Source organism: Vollenhovia emeryi, unplaced genomic scaffold (assembly GCF_000949405.1).
Source record: "Vollenhovia emeryi isolate VEMERY1.0 unplaced genomic scaffold, V.emery_V1.0 DF939160.1, whole genome shotgun sequence".
Taxonomy (NCBI): Eukaryota; Metazoa; Arthropoda; class Insecta; order Hymenoptera; family Formicidae; genus Vollenhovia; species Vollenhovia emeryi.
In genome coordinates, this window is record NW_011967206.1 from 1,330,089 (window position 1) to 1,345,869 (window position 15,781).

Sequence of the window (15,781 nt, forward strand, 5' to 3'; positions counted from 1 at the left end):
CTGTTGCGTTACCGAACAAGCAAGTCCTTTGGCGTAAGTATTTTAAATGGTTCACTGTTTCAGGGACCCGAGGCAAAAGCGACTGGCGGAGAAACAGAAGCAGCAGCAGAACTCACAGATTGGCGCGGTGCCGGAGAAGCTCAGCTTCAAGGAGAAAATGAAAATGTTCGCGATGGAGACCGGCGAGGATGGCACGCCGCGAGACAAAGTGAAGATCTCGCGTGCCCAGCGCGAGATCGACAACATCAGCAGTCCGCTTAATTCTAACAGTAACAACAATAACAACAACAACACCACCACCAGCGGCAATAACACCAATAACAATAGGACCTAAACGTTACATTTTTTATTTTCAGGCTTTAGCAATTAAGATAGATCAAATATTTTTTTAAATATCCAGGACGCTCGGAGGAAAGTCACGATTACGAGCCGCGTAATTGAAGGAGCACGAGATACGCGCGAAGAGGTAATCTTTCCAAAATTTACGTGATCTGACCAAAAGACAACGTTATCACGTTGTTAACATAATAACGCACTTGTAGATATATACCTCAATTTTTACAAGATTGACAATTGTTTAATTTAAAGAGCTATTCATTGGTAAAAGTAAAAGAAAAGTTTATACAGCTTACATTTGTATATTTTTATCTGAAGAGTCATATCATACATAATAATTAAGATTACCGAATTTCTGCCTTATTTTTCTCCCGAACGTTCTGAATACTTTGTCATGCGTTTTTTGTCGCATAAAGAAAGAGACATACAAAGAAATATGTATACCGCGCATAGTTGTAGTTCACGAGCGATACATTAATTAATTTTAATCACTAATGACCACACGAGGGCTACTTTGCATTCAGAATGAATCCGATTAGCCGGCGGCGATTCTCCACACAGCGTTGAAGTACAAACAGAATTTTGTATAGCTCTTTGACCAAAAAAATGTTGTGTGTTCTGCGAAGAGAAGGACCAATAATAACGTAACGTTGCGGACGTACTGTTAGTCGCGACGAGAATGGAAGCTGTCCGGCCGTTCTCGTACACGACGCGTCCAATATTCCTGAATACTTCCGGACCAACATAATCTTATTATAAAGTAACTGATATAATCTGCCGAGACTAGTACGGCATAGACTAAAGGCTCGCGAGTACTAAATAAGCTTCTGAGAGGCGCGAATTATTTCGCGAGGGTAGCTCGCAGGTGTACATAAAGAAAATGCAGACAGTAGGCCGGGCAGCATGATTATATCGTACACATTAGTTTTATATTTATCTCTCGGCAGCGGAAGATTCTGATATATATTTAAATTGTACCACTATATATGATTTACACACTTATGCCATTATGCACTTAACAAAGTACTACAAAGTAGCGAAGGTAGATAGAAAAATAGAACGGAAAGTAGAAAAAGAGGAGGGGAGAATATGTTCGCACGAGCGGGAACGTATGTGTGCGTGTATATGCGTATAAATAAGAAAAAGGAAGAGTGCGAAACTAACGAAAGATTTATATTCCACATTCGTAAAAAAAAGTATGGAACACTTTTTATAAGCTAAAAAAGGGGGTTTTAAAGATAGCTAATTTTTGGCTTATGAAGAGTGTTCCATATTTTTTTTTTACGAGTGCATATAATTCCAACAGTATAGACGGCACTAGTTTAGCTCTCGTATTAAAGCTCTATTTTGCGTAGAGTTCGAACGAGAGTTCTATTCCTCATAGAACTCAAATGACGGCCCTACATTCTGTAGAACTCTGACAAAAAGCTCTTAGAATTCAAATGAAGGCTCTACTTCTATAGAGCGTAGAATAAACGCGATATGAATAATGCAACCATGATGAGAGATTCCTATTTTGAACGGTCTCCACTGACAGTTTCAAGTTTTTAAGGAAACTTAAATCTTACGCGATGCATTATCGATGTATTATTAAATTTAGATGGCGAGAAACCAAATTTTATTCTTGCTAATCTCTTAAATATGATTAAGAATTGTTTTTCTTTGTTTCTTATTAGTAGTACTTGGAAAGAATTGCTTTTGTCTTGAGCTTGTTTTCATTAAAAAAACCACTTTTCACTAATGTACAGGGTGAATCACTTAAGATGTTCGTTGCAATATTTTCATTACTTAATATATCTTTTTTCGTATACAGGTTTGAGCAGGTTTAGAGTTAATTAGCATTGTTTTTTATCGATTGGTTAATCAATTGTACATTTACTTTGAGATAATATTTGGGGATCACATAGAGAGATATAAAATAAATCATGGATCATTTTGCAAGATCTATGTTATAATAATTAGTATGTTAATTGCATATAAAAATATGTTTATTACATATAAAAATCATTGCAACATAAATCTTAGCATTTCGCCGCAAATTCAATATTTATTTTATATTCAATATGAAGATTTACAAGTAGTGTCGAAACGTATACCCAATGTTTCAACGTATTTTTATTATCGAGCAATTAAAAAAAAATTTTTTTACAATAAAAAACGCACAGAAGTGGAGCTTTATTTGTCACATAATGTATATTATTTTTATGATTCTCAATTATATTGTAATATTAAGAAATATCAACTCTTCTAAGAATACATAATTCTCAAATCGCAACGGGTTACGCGTGATCAGCCAAGAATTATCATCTTAAGTGCCTCACTCTGTGTAATCCCTCTGTTAAGCGCCTCAACGCTAAGTGATAATGAAATTGTTATCGTTGGGCGTAAAATTTGCTCGAAATGTTTCTTCGCGTAATTCTAAAACTTTTAAGTTTAATCGTCTTCTACTTTTTCGCACCTCGAGTTTTCGCGGATGTGGAAGCAGTATTCCAAAAAAAAAGAGCTTAGTGATCTAACGTGAAGAACAAAGTGTAGCAATATTAGAATGTAAGGAACAACTTATGTAGTAACTGTACAAACGATCGTTGAGAATGTTTGTTAATTGATCTTGCGCGATAGAAATCGCCACGCGAGTCGGCCCGAATGACGCTGGAGAAGTATTTCACGTTTCCACTCAGTGTTTCGGTTATATTTGTGAAAATTATGCGACATTCCTTACCGTCCAGTCTCTATTCTGTGTTACAAGGTAAAATTATCGGTTGCTTTCGCGTTTCGACAGTATTCTCGGGAACTTCGAGTATGTTTCGAGTATTATTATTTGTGAGAATGATTTGTTTCTCTTCTCGAAACTCACAAGTATTATAAAGGCTTATCTTCCGGCACAAAGGTAGAGAGAAAGAGAGAATGAGAGTGTGTGCATAAAATGCAATACTAACATCGCGAAACTAACAATACAATATTAATACAGATCAATACTAATATCTTCGCTTCCAAGAGAAATCATTCGCGTTTCTATTGTCATGTACATTCTCGAACTTGTCTGTTCAGCTCTGCTTGAGAAACGGAGAATTGCGTTGCGATACGGATCTATAGGGACGATTAAGGATATCTTTACGAAAATAAAACTAGCGCTTTTAAATTGTTCGCTTAAATAAAGCATTTAATTTTCCTCAGAAAAAAAGCTCTGCGATTAATCGCTAGCGACTACAGTAATCGCTTTCCATATTCATGGAGAGAGAGAGTCTTTAGAAATGTGCTTTTGTCTTATTTATCTCTCTTTCTCTTTCTCTCTCTCCATAGATTTTTTTTTCTTTCGTGTGCTTCTCTGTCGAGGTCCGATATTCTGGCCTTTATCATTCCTCCACTTGGGAACGATTAGTGATAATCCTGAGCAGCTTGTTACACATCCGTCGTGCGACAGATTTTGCTCGTGATCACAACGAATTTCCGCTTTCGAGCTGTACGCTGATTGTACAATTGTCGCGCAAGCGAGGTTCCATCGTCCGTAGTCTTAATTCTTTAGTTTTTAATCAGCCATATTGTAGGTCGAGGTCGACGTTATTAATAGTGATTAATTACTTTTGCAGAAAGGATCATTCAAACATATTCGTCGAGGTAAGGTCTAAACTCGATGTCAATCAAACATTATACATATACTAATAGGCGAGAAAAAACCAGAGGGAGAGAAAAAGAGAGAAAGAGAAGAAAGAGATAATCGAGAACTCCTCCCTTATTGTTGTGTATAGCGAGCATATATATTTGCACTATATTTTGTAAAACTGTTTTCATAATCTCATACAGAAGAGAAAAGAGAAAAGCGATGAGGGCGAGCCGGTTGACTAAACGCCGAGAGCGAATCAACGCGTCACGGGGATGTTATTAATATTACTATATATTTTACTTATAGTACCGATTGTAATTTCGCAAAGTACAGTATATTTTTTAATTATTGTATCATGTAATGTTATTAGCGAAATACGATATTTGACGGAAAATATATGTCAGCTGTATTCAACGTTCGTTGCCTCTTTCCTGCTGTCTCTCATATTTCGTATTTCTTTTATCTATAGACGGAGCGCGCTGATAGCGAACGCGTTTTCTTTCTGTTGACGTGTCGATTAAAATTTTGTAGTATTATAACGAACAAATATTGAATATACATACAGGAAAGAGTCTTTATATTTAGTTTCGATGTGTTTTGCTTACTTTAAAATTATTACGACGTTCTGTCTTCGCGGGAAATGTGTGCCGAAGGGTAGGATAGAACTTACAAGAACTGTTTCTGCAAAAGAAGAGACGACTTTATTAACACTCATCGTTATAAAATACGTCGGAATGCAATGCATATAATCCATTTTGTTAAGGCTATGCCCTGCGCTTTAACAACAACGATTACATTAACGTCGTTCCACTTTTAACTTTTTGATAATTTTATTTCTACATACATGTATAAAGCGATTAGGGATCGATAATGAATTGAGAGTTTTTATTAAAGATTGAACGTTACCAAAGCTAATAATAAACTACGTGAGCTTCTGGCAGATCCGATAGACTATCATCAATAATAGCAAAATCTATACCTATATTAAAAAAATATATTTATAATAGAATAAATAATCTAGGATTCTTCTCATCACCATTTCCTGTAACTCACATTCTGATTGCTTTCACTAGAATTTCGTAAAGAGTTAAGCGCAATTGTATCATTGCGGATTAATATACACGCATAACTATATAAAGTTACATTCTCAAAGTTCAATAAAAGAACAGACTAATTTCAAATAGATTTCTCATTAACAGGAATATATTTGAGACAGAATTATCAAAGTACCTCATTTTAAAGATTAACGTTTAGGAAGTGATTTCTTTTAATGAAACCCTGTCGAGAGGAAAGATACCCTTACGAAAAAGTAACGAAATAATTATTAGAAAATTACTGTATATCAGTAATTGAACTATCAGAAATTACTGATGTACAGTAATTTTCTAATAATTATTTCGGTGCTTTTCCGTAAGGGTAGTTTTGAATTCATGACAGAATCTGTCATTAAAATTAAAATCTGCGGACACTTCGTCCGTAGACTTTAATTTCGGCCTCCAAATCACGTTCAATATATATATAAATGAAACGACGTTTCAGTATCGATTGTCAAGGTGAGCGTACACGCACTTTAAAATACTCCACTCGCAAATTGCTTTTTAACAGCTCGCATGCGCTGCATACGAAGAAAAGAACACACAAAAGCGACAAACAACCATTTCGACCCCGTCAATACTCACGGTAATTTGATTTTATTAACATTCTTAGATTAATGAAAGCCTCTTAATTATCACATCGAACGGTCGTTATTTAACCCTGTGCGCTATAAGTAAACATTATTATCAACATTGTGGAACGCACGTTGTTTTATGCCACGAGCTCGGGCGATAATCTCACATTAAGTTACACGAAGCGCGATTGAACTAACTGGGTAATTCGATTAAGTGAATCGTGAGCATTGGTATTTCATGTGCGATCGATTAATCAACGATTTTATCGTTTTATGTAACATCACATAAGATTCTACAGAAGCGAGAATCTAATGCAAAGAGACAAAACGTGTCTCCTTACAGCTTACGCTTTGTATTACGTTCTATTTCGCATGTTTTAGAAAGCGAGGTACTAGTCGGTCGACTACGAGCGAAAAATAATTCCTCTTCTGTCTACAACAATCTATTTGTAAAAAATAATTTCTGTTTCGTAACAATCTACCTTTAATATACTCTCTAACGTCACGGGCCAACAGGGTCGAATTACAAAAATCGCTGTAACTTGCTTTAAGGATAGCCGCAATAATTTGTGTACCTGAGAGACCTTCCTCTAATAATCGATGTCGCTTCATTAACAATCTCGCGTAAATCGAGTGTCATATGTACATCTTATTTAGTGCGCTGCAACAACATTCGAAGCAACTATCTATGTCGAGCTAAAAATTTTCTCGAATCACCATTCGATTCTCCCGTTCGTTTCTCTTTTCGTTCCATAGGATTAATTGGGGAACGGATGATTTAATCTCGTGTCGTACTTTACGATAAATCATCATTGACAAGGCGAAACGTAAAGCACTGTTATAATCGCTCAGCTAGTTGTCTCTCTGTGATTATGATTATCAAACAGTCTGGCAGACTTCAGACGTAACGTACGTATTTGTGTTTGTTCTATGTTGAAAGCGAGGGATTCGTGATAATTGTCGCTTCCAAATGAATGCCTGTCTCAATTAAAGACTTCGTTATGTTCAATTTGTCCTAGAACGATTAAGTCTATTCAATTCCATTTCCGTCGAGACTCGATATCGTCATGTTAAATAAGGACAGCACTAAGCTACTTGAAAATTCTATATTCATATCCGACATTAGCACTAGATGTAAGATATGAATATACGTATGGTGCTGAATAGCTTCTCTTTTAATTCTAAGTTTAAATTTATCGTATGAAATTAAATCTCGCAGACTGCCCTTCCGATCAGTTTCCATCTTTACACTTACTATTATTTAGGATCAAGTATCGCAGATCCTATCTGACTGCTCTAGGATTAATCCCACGAATACTTCTAACAATGAGCAATGTAGACCGCATCGATTGCAATTTCTCTCGCTTTCTCAATGTTTTCTTTCGATTTTTGATTTCGTTTATTTTCCCAGGCCAACCTCTGGGGAACACACTGATCCTCGCTACTCGATAGGAACATTCGTTTTTAACACTAAGAAACTCAAACCCCGCATTCCGCAAACCATTGATTTGTTAAGTTTTAACAGGACGGAAAGGTATGTGCAAAATATTATGTCTCCTCGCTAGGCGCAATTCGTTATTTAGGCTTCTCAAATATATCTTACATGACTAGGAGTCCTTTAAGCGAGTGCCAACTCTAAACCGTCGTACAAAATAGATAGAACCTCTGGGTGTTCTGAACAATTCCAACTTTCACTTTGCTCTTACATACATGATATGCAATGGATAATTAGCGAATGAACTTAGAAAAATCTGAAAACAAGTTACAAACTCGATTGTTTCTAATTTTCTTGCCAAACCCAAAATAAGTACGGCTATTCGAATTTGAGCTTCTATTATTTATTACAAACAGTGACGTGACTTTTTTTTAAATTAGCTTTCTCCTACCATACACATACAAAAGGAAGAAACTTTGTCAAGAAAGAGAGCAAGGAACTTTATTTCAATATTCATTAGTCTTGTTTCTTTAATTCTAATATAATTTTGATTATTTTTTGTTACTTAATGTTGTCTTCCACTTTTTCAGGTATCTTGCCTTCCTATCTAGCGTATTATTTCAAATGAAAAATCACGTCACTGTCAATAATTACATCGCAGATTGTACCGCTCGATTTAATTATTACACATTATCAGCTATCACGACGAAGCTCGGTGTATCTTTGATTATCACTGCTTTTGCAAGCGGTAGCTGAAATCTGGCAGTAAAACCTGATGACCGACATTTCCATGGAAAATTACTGAATGTGGTCGAGTCGGGATAAAATTATAACAGCAGAACATAAGCAATGTTGCAATATTTTTCAACAGCTAATCAATTGCTTATTGATTTATTGCTTATTGAGTTTATATTTTTGAGCTTATACTTTATTGAATTTATGATGGCAATTTAGCTAGCGCGTATAATCGAGATGCTATTTTCAGCCACGTGCTACCTTTCAGGAAACTTTTCAGAAGCTTTTCAAGAAATACGTATCGACGCATTAATGAAAAGCTTCGGGAACATTTCGCCCTTTCCGACAGAGATATCGGTCATCGTGTCTCGCGTGTCCGAAGTCTTTGATTCACGGCACGCGAAGGGTCGGCCTCTTTCTCTCTGTCTCTTTTCTTTTCGTCCTCAGCGTCCGGCCCATCGCGCGCAAATACAGAGAAGGCATTTCAAACGGCCGTGGTATTATTGGCCGGAGCTGACGGACATGGTGTCGCTGGCGGTGGACGCGGTGTCCGACAGCAGAGGTGGTAACGGCGGCGGTAACGGTGGCGACAAGGGCGGCGCCGTCGACCTCAGTGGCTCATACTGTCCCCGCGACACCCGCACAGAGGGTGGCGACATCACCACATTCATATTCTCGGGTAACGGCGGAAACACATTGTTCTGAAATTGGCCGGACACGTTGCCCACCGGTTCGTAGTTCGCCACCACGATCACCTTGCCGCTTCTGCTGCACGCCTTGCCGACCCCGAAGTAACGGCTCCTCGCCCATATCAGCTGGGTGAAGTGACCTAGGAAGAGACGTTGCTTTGCATAAATCCCTCTTCGAGTAAATTAATAAAATTAATTAGAATTTAGAATATGTATCTACAAATATTCGCACAACCAAGTAAACACCAGCCAGCAGCTATGTAACATCAATGTTATAATTTCTTACTCAACAATGTAAATGTAATATAACACATGCTGTACATAACAGCATGGTTGGGTGGGAAAGTATAATATTGATCAATTACAGTGTAAACGCTTTTATTTTAAGGACCTGGCGCAGATGGAGGTAATGATAATTTACGTGGCCACCTCCATCTGTGCCAGGTCCTTAAAATAAAGGCGTTTACACTGCAATTGATTTGTATCTTAAAAGGACCGAGTTGAAAATTTAGTTATAATATTGATGTTATGTAACTGTTGGTCGATTTGCTGGCAATGTAGTAAAAGGCAAGCGATTTAACGTATATTCCCGTTCGCTCCTAGGTCGTAAAGGAGACATTACGATCTCCCCCAATTTGAGATCTTCTTTTCACCTGCGTTTACGTTGGCGTGAAGAATGTCCGGTTCCTTGAGGAAGTCGTATTGCCTCACGGCGGAGTACCAGTAGGACGCGACTTCTTGTCCCGTGATATCGCCGGGTACCCCGCTACCGGGACGACAATAGAGATTGTGACCTACGTTCCGATCGTTCCTATAATAGAACGTGTTCGTGTGCGCCAGATGATTAGCCCACGATTGCGCGTACTCGCACAACTGCAAGGTCAAACAGTAATGTATAAGTATCGTTTAGCAAGTTTGCGGCACGGTCTCTTAACCGCCCTTGATTTACTACCTGGGGTGACATGGTCAAAGGGGGTGCGTTGTGCCGTTGCCGATAAACGTTGTGCCAGCAAAGGCACTCGGTGATGAACTCGCTGTCGCGCCAGTCGGTCTCCAAGTCGCTCCTGTCGTGCGTGATACTCATCGGCCGGTTGCTGAGTATCTGCAAGAAAATCTTTTCTTGATAGGTGTCACGCGATAATTCCATCTACGCTCTATCTATCTGCGACCGTACGATATGCTGCACGCGATATCGCACGACTCCGTCCTCGCGTTTCGCTTTAAAGCACTCGCCTCCTCCGCCTTAAAGTGAACTTCGAAGTACTGGAGTCCATGAAACTCGAGACTTTCAAGTTACAACAATTGTAGACCCTTCGAGTTTCACGAGCCCCCGCGAATTTCGGGATTCACAAATCTCTGAATCCACGAGAGCTTACATTCTTGAACTTTTCATCTACGCAAGTAGTACAAGTCTTGAATTCTGACATCCTGAAACCTGAGTCGAACTTGTAACTTCTTTTAGGTTTCCGAACTCTTTACGAACTTAATTTTTTAAATTTTGAATTACCGCACTCTCGCATCCCCTTAGATGTCTATATTTTCGCAGTTCTAATTCCCTTTTCCTTTAAAATTTAAAGGACACTGTGGTATTCAATCTTCGAACTCGGAGCATCTCTTTGGCTCCTCAGATTCGAACACGAAGGAGGCTACGCTCCGCGAATAAAATAATTTCGTATGCGAAAGGCCGGAAAGATCGCCGAAACGAAAGTTTAAATAGACCAATGATGCAGTTTCCCCAATTGCATTTAGCAAGGATCGTGGAAGGAACCGCGGCAACGGTGCGCCGCTCCTGACTTTAAAGTATCGACCCAAGTACTTTGCGCGCGTGCTCCTTCGCTCTTTTGATTTCGTATTCCATTTCGAAAACAGTCGCACAGTCGAATAAGCCAAGGCCACAACGGTAATAATATATTCCGCGAACTCGAGATGTAATCCGGCACGCGACGTTCGTCCTCAGCCTTTTACTTGGACTTACAAAAAGACGCGAGCCCGCAATCAATTGCTATCAACTTCATTTTATAATTGTATTACAAACGACATAAAGTAGCAGTTAAATCGCCTGACAATGCAGACAATTTTTCACACTTGTAAAAAGTATACTCGATGGAACCCTGACCTTCTTAGCGTCAACGCAGTTGAGAATCCAAGTTCCGAGTTCGCTAGGTCGTCTAACAATTTAAACGATTCTTAAGACAGAAATACGCGCTAAGAAAGAAAGAAATGGCAGGAAAAGGGCTCGATTACTAAATCGAGAGATCGTTTTACTGTAAATTGAACGAGGCAATGTCTTTCTGGGCGTATTCGCGATTTCCACCGTCTACCTTCTTGAGAAGTTTCGGCCGATTGTCCAGCTGCTGTTGAGTCAGCTCGTAGTTTATCGAAGACGTGGTGGCTACGACGGGATCGGTAATTCGTTCCGCCTTGAACAGCTTGCTCTGTTCCACCCTCTTCCTGAGGTTCTCCAGAGCCGTCGCCTCCTCGCGCTTCCTGGACGGCGGCCAGTTCTCGCTCGAGGTGTGGATCATGGTGATTCCGGCACATGGTGAATCCTGACGGAGACCAAATTAACAAACTCACTGATCGAGCAACGGGCTTTTGTAGAAATGTTGTTCATCGCAATTTATATGCACGACTTCTTCGGAGGATTCTCACAAATCCATAAGAGCCTCCGAGAACCTCTTTCGCTGCTCGAGAATAAAAAGTGCTACTCAAAAGATTCGTAAAGATATACGGGAATGTATAAATTGACGTCGAGGAAAACTCACGAAAATTGCAACGCGGTTTTCTAACTTCCAAATCGTGTAATCATAAATAATTAATAATGTAAGAAATATTAAATGAACAAATATTAATAAAATGCGGATAATAGATTAATAGCAGTATAAATATTTGTGTATAATTATTTATAATTGTGGGAAAAGGGATTTATAAATTACTAAATGTGCGTAAAGTAACATCGTAAAAATCACGCGATATGTACACAAATATGTATTAACAAAACGGATTTTTCAAAAATCATCAAAAAGCATAAGAATTTATATAATTTTGCAATGTAATCTTGCGTAATACGCGATGTATAATCCAGACAATGCCTCAACAGTTAAATGACACGCACAGGTGTGCAGAATGATTCTTCGCATCTCTCTCCTAGATTATCAATTCTTAAGTTGTAAGAAAGAAGGACAAGAGACAAATATGTATCTTCGAAACTTTCTCTGCTCTCCCAGGGCAATTTTCCGATCTTAAGACACGCGAACTCTCAGCATCCCGTGCCTGTCTCCCCCGATCATGAAGAGTCATTCGTGAATCCGCGTCGCTCGAGCTTGTGCACAGGGAACCGCGGTTCCTCGCGCGAAGGAGCTTCACCGGGGACCGTGAAACTCCTCCCCGAACAGAGGAGAGATCGGTGGACAGCCAGAATCCCCCGCGGGGACCAACCTTGGAGTGATTGCTATTGGAAAAATTGAAATCCAGGTGTGCGGTCTGGCTGAGCAATCGTCGGCTCGCGGAGCACCGGTTGCGATTGATCATCTCCTTCTGCATCGCGTACTCGACGAAGTAGCTCTCGTACTCGGGCGCGCTGTCGCGCTGCGGCAGGAGTTCCGCGGTCTCCTCCGCAGTGCCGTACGCGCGGCTCATCTCGCGCAGCTCCATCGCGGGCGGCGCGCCTCGCACCACAACGCCGCGATCCACGACCGTGCCGGGCCAGGCGCATACTGACCGGACTTGGCCGCGCAAAACCGCGGACACCGCACACTGCGGACGTACGTATGCGCGCCAAGTTCGCCGCGCACGCGGCCGTCCGGCTTGTGAAATTCCAGAGGTTGACAGCGTCGTCTGACAATTCGCGAGTCTCCCGATTGGCAACGTCACCGGCGATGACGCGCTATTAAAAATTCGGACACGCCCGAAGGGTTGAGGGGCGACTGGTTGAGCAGGCCGTTGTAGTGGAGCATATTAATTTTTCCTCCGATAAAAATTACGAAATGGACAGTGCATACTATAGTTCATTTCTAGCCATCTCGCCGATGGTGCTACGAATCTCTTTCTTTTTGGAAACATGTATCTGCAAATTGAAACAGTGACACGATAAAATAATGATAAAACAGCGACACTTGGTAGACATTGAATACTGAACTCGTATTTTTGATGCATTTCTAAAATTGTCAGTATCAGAAATTCCTTTTGTAGTATAAAAATTTGCGCAGTGTTAATCAGTTTTACAATATCTCGTCGCTAATTCTGATATAAAGTGCGTAGTCTCGATTATCTTTTTGCAAATCGTTTATACGTGGATAATGATTAATAATAAAGAGGTGCTCTCTCTTTCAATTGTTACAATTTTCGATTCTTCATTTAAATCAAAATAAAACCACCGAAGAGCAGAAACGCAAATAGTAAAAAGCTATAGCTCAAACAAGAAATCACGAATCGTTCACTATCAAAGAAAATCGATACGAAGATTAGCCCGGACGCTTTTACTAATACAAAAGAATATTCCAGAAGTTTACAGAGATAAGAACAAAACCACATTGTGGATCTTACTGTCAAGGATACACGGATTCGGTATAAATCGTGTGGCGAGAAGAATACCTTACGAGCTCATCGTTATTTATTATACAGAAATACATTAATCTTGGCTAGCATCCACATTCTCGGTTTGCAGTCCCTTGAACGACGAAACGGATATATATGTGACGAGGGTGTACAGCTTGTTCGCGGAGTCCTCGTCATCGTTTCTCCTCCTGCTCAGTCGTACGCGAACCCTGAAGGGGACGTTTCTAAAAGAGAAGAAAACCTCCAGTACAATCTAAAATAATTATTTACCCTTTTTTCATGATAAAAATTGCATACGAGATAAAATTTCATACATGACACACAGTTACGTTGAATTGACAATTTTTCTCACATTAACAGATGTTTAACGACTAACTATTGCAAGATAATAATTCAATATGACCGCGTTAACATGGTTTTAATTTCTCCCTTTTCTCAGTGTGCGGTCAATTTTATACTTTTAGTACAAATTATGTCAAATAATTTTAATTCGAAATGCACTCGAGCAAGTATAATCCAGGAATTTAAGCTCAAAAACTTGAACACAGTTTCATTGAATCTTTTTGAGAAATTACCTGATGCCTTTAGACCACAGTTGCTTGTTCAGACGCGTGTCTATCCTGACATCGGGCGTTCCCATCTGCTTCTCCGCGAACTTCCTGATCTCCTTGATCGCTCGTGGAGCGCGTTTCTTGAATCCAACACCATGGAGACGCTTGTGAAGATTCACGGTGTATTCGCGAGTCACCACCTCGTTGATGGCACTCTTTCCCTTCTTTTCAGAAGACTTGGCCATTTTTCACCTGCAATTATAAGATTAGACGTAAAGGTAAACTATATACGATTATATGCACACATAACCATATCTGAGCAACTAATCTTGTCTCAAAACAAACAAAAATTCACGACAGAACAAAAATATCTTTAATCGTGCGGAGCAAAACTTGGCATGTATCTTACAATACAACTTGTAACGTTATTTGGTTCATTGTAATTATTATATTATTTGGATAGTGGATCGTTGATAGTCCGCCATAACCAACAACACAAACGCAACAAACGTCACGTGTCCGACACTGAATTAACAGCCGAAGGAATCGGATATGATGATTATTTCAACAATAATTCGCGAAAGAAAGATTCGCCGGATAATATTTTACACGATTTAAACATTCACAAACAATATTAAAGAGGATGTTTAAGGATTACACTCTCCAAAGAATCGCGATTACCTCCTCGAGACACGATTAAATGCGGAAAGAGTCAGAAGCGTTCCTCCCGCCGTCGTTCCTAAAACGATTCAAACGCATCCATAGGGTGCGTTCAGGAGCTCTATCAGCGCTACTAAAGCCCGTATCAGACTACGGATTGGGATTGGGATTAGATTGAAATTTAACCAATCACAGTAAAGTTTACTAATCCCAAGTTCAGTAACTTTTACTCTGATTGGTCAAATTTCAATCTAATCCCAATCCCAATCCGTAGTCTGATACGGGCTTTAGGCCTCGTTTCACCAAACCGTCGCTATTGGTCCATTTCCTTGTGCTATTTGCTTATAGACCAATCAAATTCGCTATGCATATGCTTATGCACTTATGCAAAAATGTGGGCTTCCCCCTTTAACTTTAATTGCTAGTTTAGTTTGTGTTTGCATTTTCTAAAGTAACCGTTGGAAAGAGACAAAATCGAATTAAATTAAGTTTAAAGGTAAGCGACGTAGATGAAAGCAGGCCTTCGCGCTTAGATAAATTCATGACAGTCTTGAATATAAGATCTGTCTATGAATTATACTATACTATAGACATAGGTTAGTACTGCTCAGTGATTTTTCTTTTTATGACGGTGTAAGAAAAAATTTTCTTAAATCTTCTTTCTCTCTCTCTACAAACTTCAGCTTATTCAATATAATATTATCTTATTACATCCTTGTTGTTTGCCAATGTTAAACAAGGATGAAACGATTCACTGTGTTACACTGTGTCCTTGCTGGAAAACGCCCAATAACTGTACTCAAAAAATCGCGGAACGAGAACTTTGACCAATCACGAAAACAGCGGAACGCTCGTAACTGGTCAAGATCAAGATCAGAGTCCGGCCATAGGAAAGCACGCTGTGATTGGTCCGCCATTTTTCGTCAATTCGCGCCAGTTTTATAAAATAAGTTATTCAGTTTAGCTCTCTTACCCCCAAAATCCATGAAATTAGACTCATTCAATGCATTTTTGCTTAAAATGAAAGAATTTGGTGAAGAAAAAAAAGTGTCGCTCTGCCCCGCGAAGTAAGATATTAATTGTGAAAATTTATTGTTAAAACCACTTTCAGGATTAAGAAACCTGTCATACGAAATGTTAAGTATTTATTATTTTACTAACTGCAGAGTGAGATAGCATGATAGAACAGCACGATATTTGATCACCGCGCGAGTCACGTGTTATCTCCCGACTCTGCCATTGGACCGCGTGACGTCACTTGAGCATGACTTAACAAACGAGAGACGTGTCTCGTCCGGTGCGTTCTTTTAGTCCCAGTCTACAATAGAGATTTAAGCCCTAAGTCCCAGTCTACAATAGATGATTTAAGCCCTAAGCTTTAAGAAATTGGCCAATCACGGTCAAGTATGAGAAGAATGCGCGACTGTGATTAGTCAATTTCTTAAGGCTTAGGGCTTAAATCTCTATTGTAGACTGGGACTTAGCCTTAAGAAATTGACTAATCACAGTCGCGCATTCTACTGATACTTGACCGTGATTGGCCAATTT

At 39.4% G+C, this 15,781-nt stretch overlaps 3 protein-coding genes across 11 annotated transcripts in view; 1 reads left to right on the plus strand and 2 right to left on the minus strand.

The window, feature by feature from the left end:
• Window positions 1-1,515, plus strand: part of LOC105564713 (afadin) — a 53,693-nt gene extending 52,178 nt beyond the window's left edge. For all 7 annotated transcript variants that reach the window (XM_012017315.1, XM_012017316.1, XM_012017314.1 and 4 more), the window contains one exon: window positions 64-1,515. In XM_012017315.1, the coding sequence (XP_011872705.1) occupies window positions 64-334 (271 nt within the window). In that variant the 3' untranslated portion in view covers window positions 335-1,515. The remainder of the gene's footprint in view (window positions 1-63) is intronic.
• A 3,102-nt stretch (window positions 1,516-4,617) lies between these two features.
• On the minus strand, window positions 4,618-12,961 carry LOC105564716. Its single transcript, XM_012017326.1, has 5 exons — window positions 11,904-12,961; window positions 10,787-11,014; window positions 9,418-9,567; window positions 9,119-9,338; window positions 4,618-8,605 (listed from the first exon to the last, which is right to left on the minus strand). Exons 1-5 carry the CDS (start codon window positions 12,117-12,119, stop codon window positions 8,277-8,279), a joined length of 1,143 nt encoding a protein of 380 aa, XP_011872716.1. The 5' UTR covers window positions 12,120-12,961; the 3' UTR covers window positions 4,618-8,276.
• A 97-nt stretch (window positions 12,962-13,058) lies between these two features.
• On the minus strand, window positions 13,059-14,346 carry LOC105564715 (60S ribosomal protein L31). 3 transcript variants are annotated; one of them, XM_012017323.1, is made up of 3 exons: window positions 14,255-14,346; window positions 13,598-13,825; window positions 13,059-13,246 (listed from the first exon to the last, which is right to left on the minus strand). In XM_012017323.1, the coding sequence occupies exons 2-3, from the start codon at window positions 13,816-13,818 to the stop codon at window positions 13,096-13,098; spliced, it is 372 nt and encodes a 123-aa protein (XP_011872713.1). In that variant the 5' UTR covers window positions 13,819-13,825; window positions 14,255-14,346; the 3' UTR covers window positions 13,059-13,095. The 3 variants fall into 3 exon arrangements, with proteins under 3 accessions (XP_011872713.1, XP_011872714.1, XP_011872715.1); XM_012017324.1 differs by having other exon boundaries at window positions 14,232-14,289; XM_012017325.1 differs by lacking the exon at window positions 14,255-14,346 and adding an exon at window positions 14,204-14,228.
• Window positions 14,347-15,781: the final 1,435 nt, after the last annotated feature.

Bases quoted from the DNA above. Each gene is read 5' to 3' on its own strand.
- LOC105564716 (XM_012017326.1), bottom strand. From the start codon at position 12,119: ATGGAGCTGCGCGAGATGAGCCGCGCGTACGGCACTGCGGAGGAGACC. The intron at 11,015-11,903 runs GTTGGTCCCCGC...GGTCTCCGTCAG, and splicing joins CCAATAGCAATCACTCCAAG to GATTCACCATGTGCCGGAAT. The intron at 9,568-10,786 runs GTAGACGGTGGA...ATTTTCTTGCAG, and splicing joins GGCCGAAACTTCTCAAGAAG to ATACTCAGCAACCGGCCGAT.
- LOC105564715 (XM_012017323.1), bottom strand. From the start codon at position 13,818: ATGGCCAAGTCTTCTGAAAAGAAGGGAAAGAGTGCCATCAACGAGGTG. The intron at 13,247-13,597 runs GTAATTTCTCAA...CTTCTCTTTTAG, and splicing joins CTGTGGTCTAAAGGCATCAG to AAACGTCCCCTTCAGGGTTC.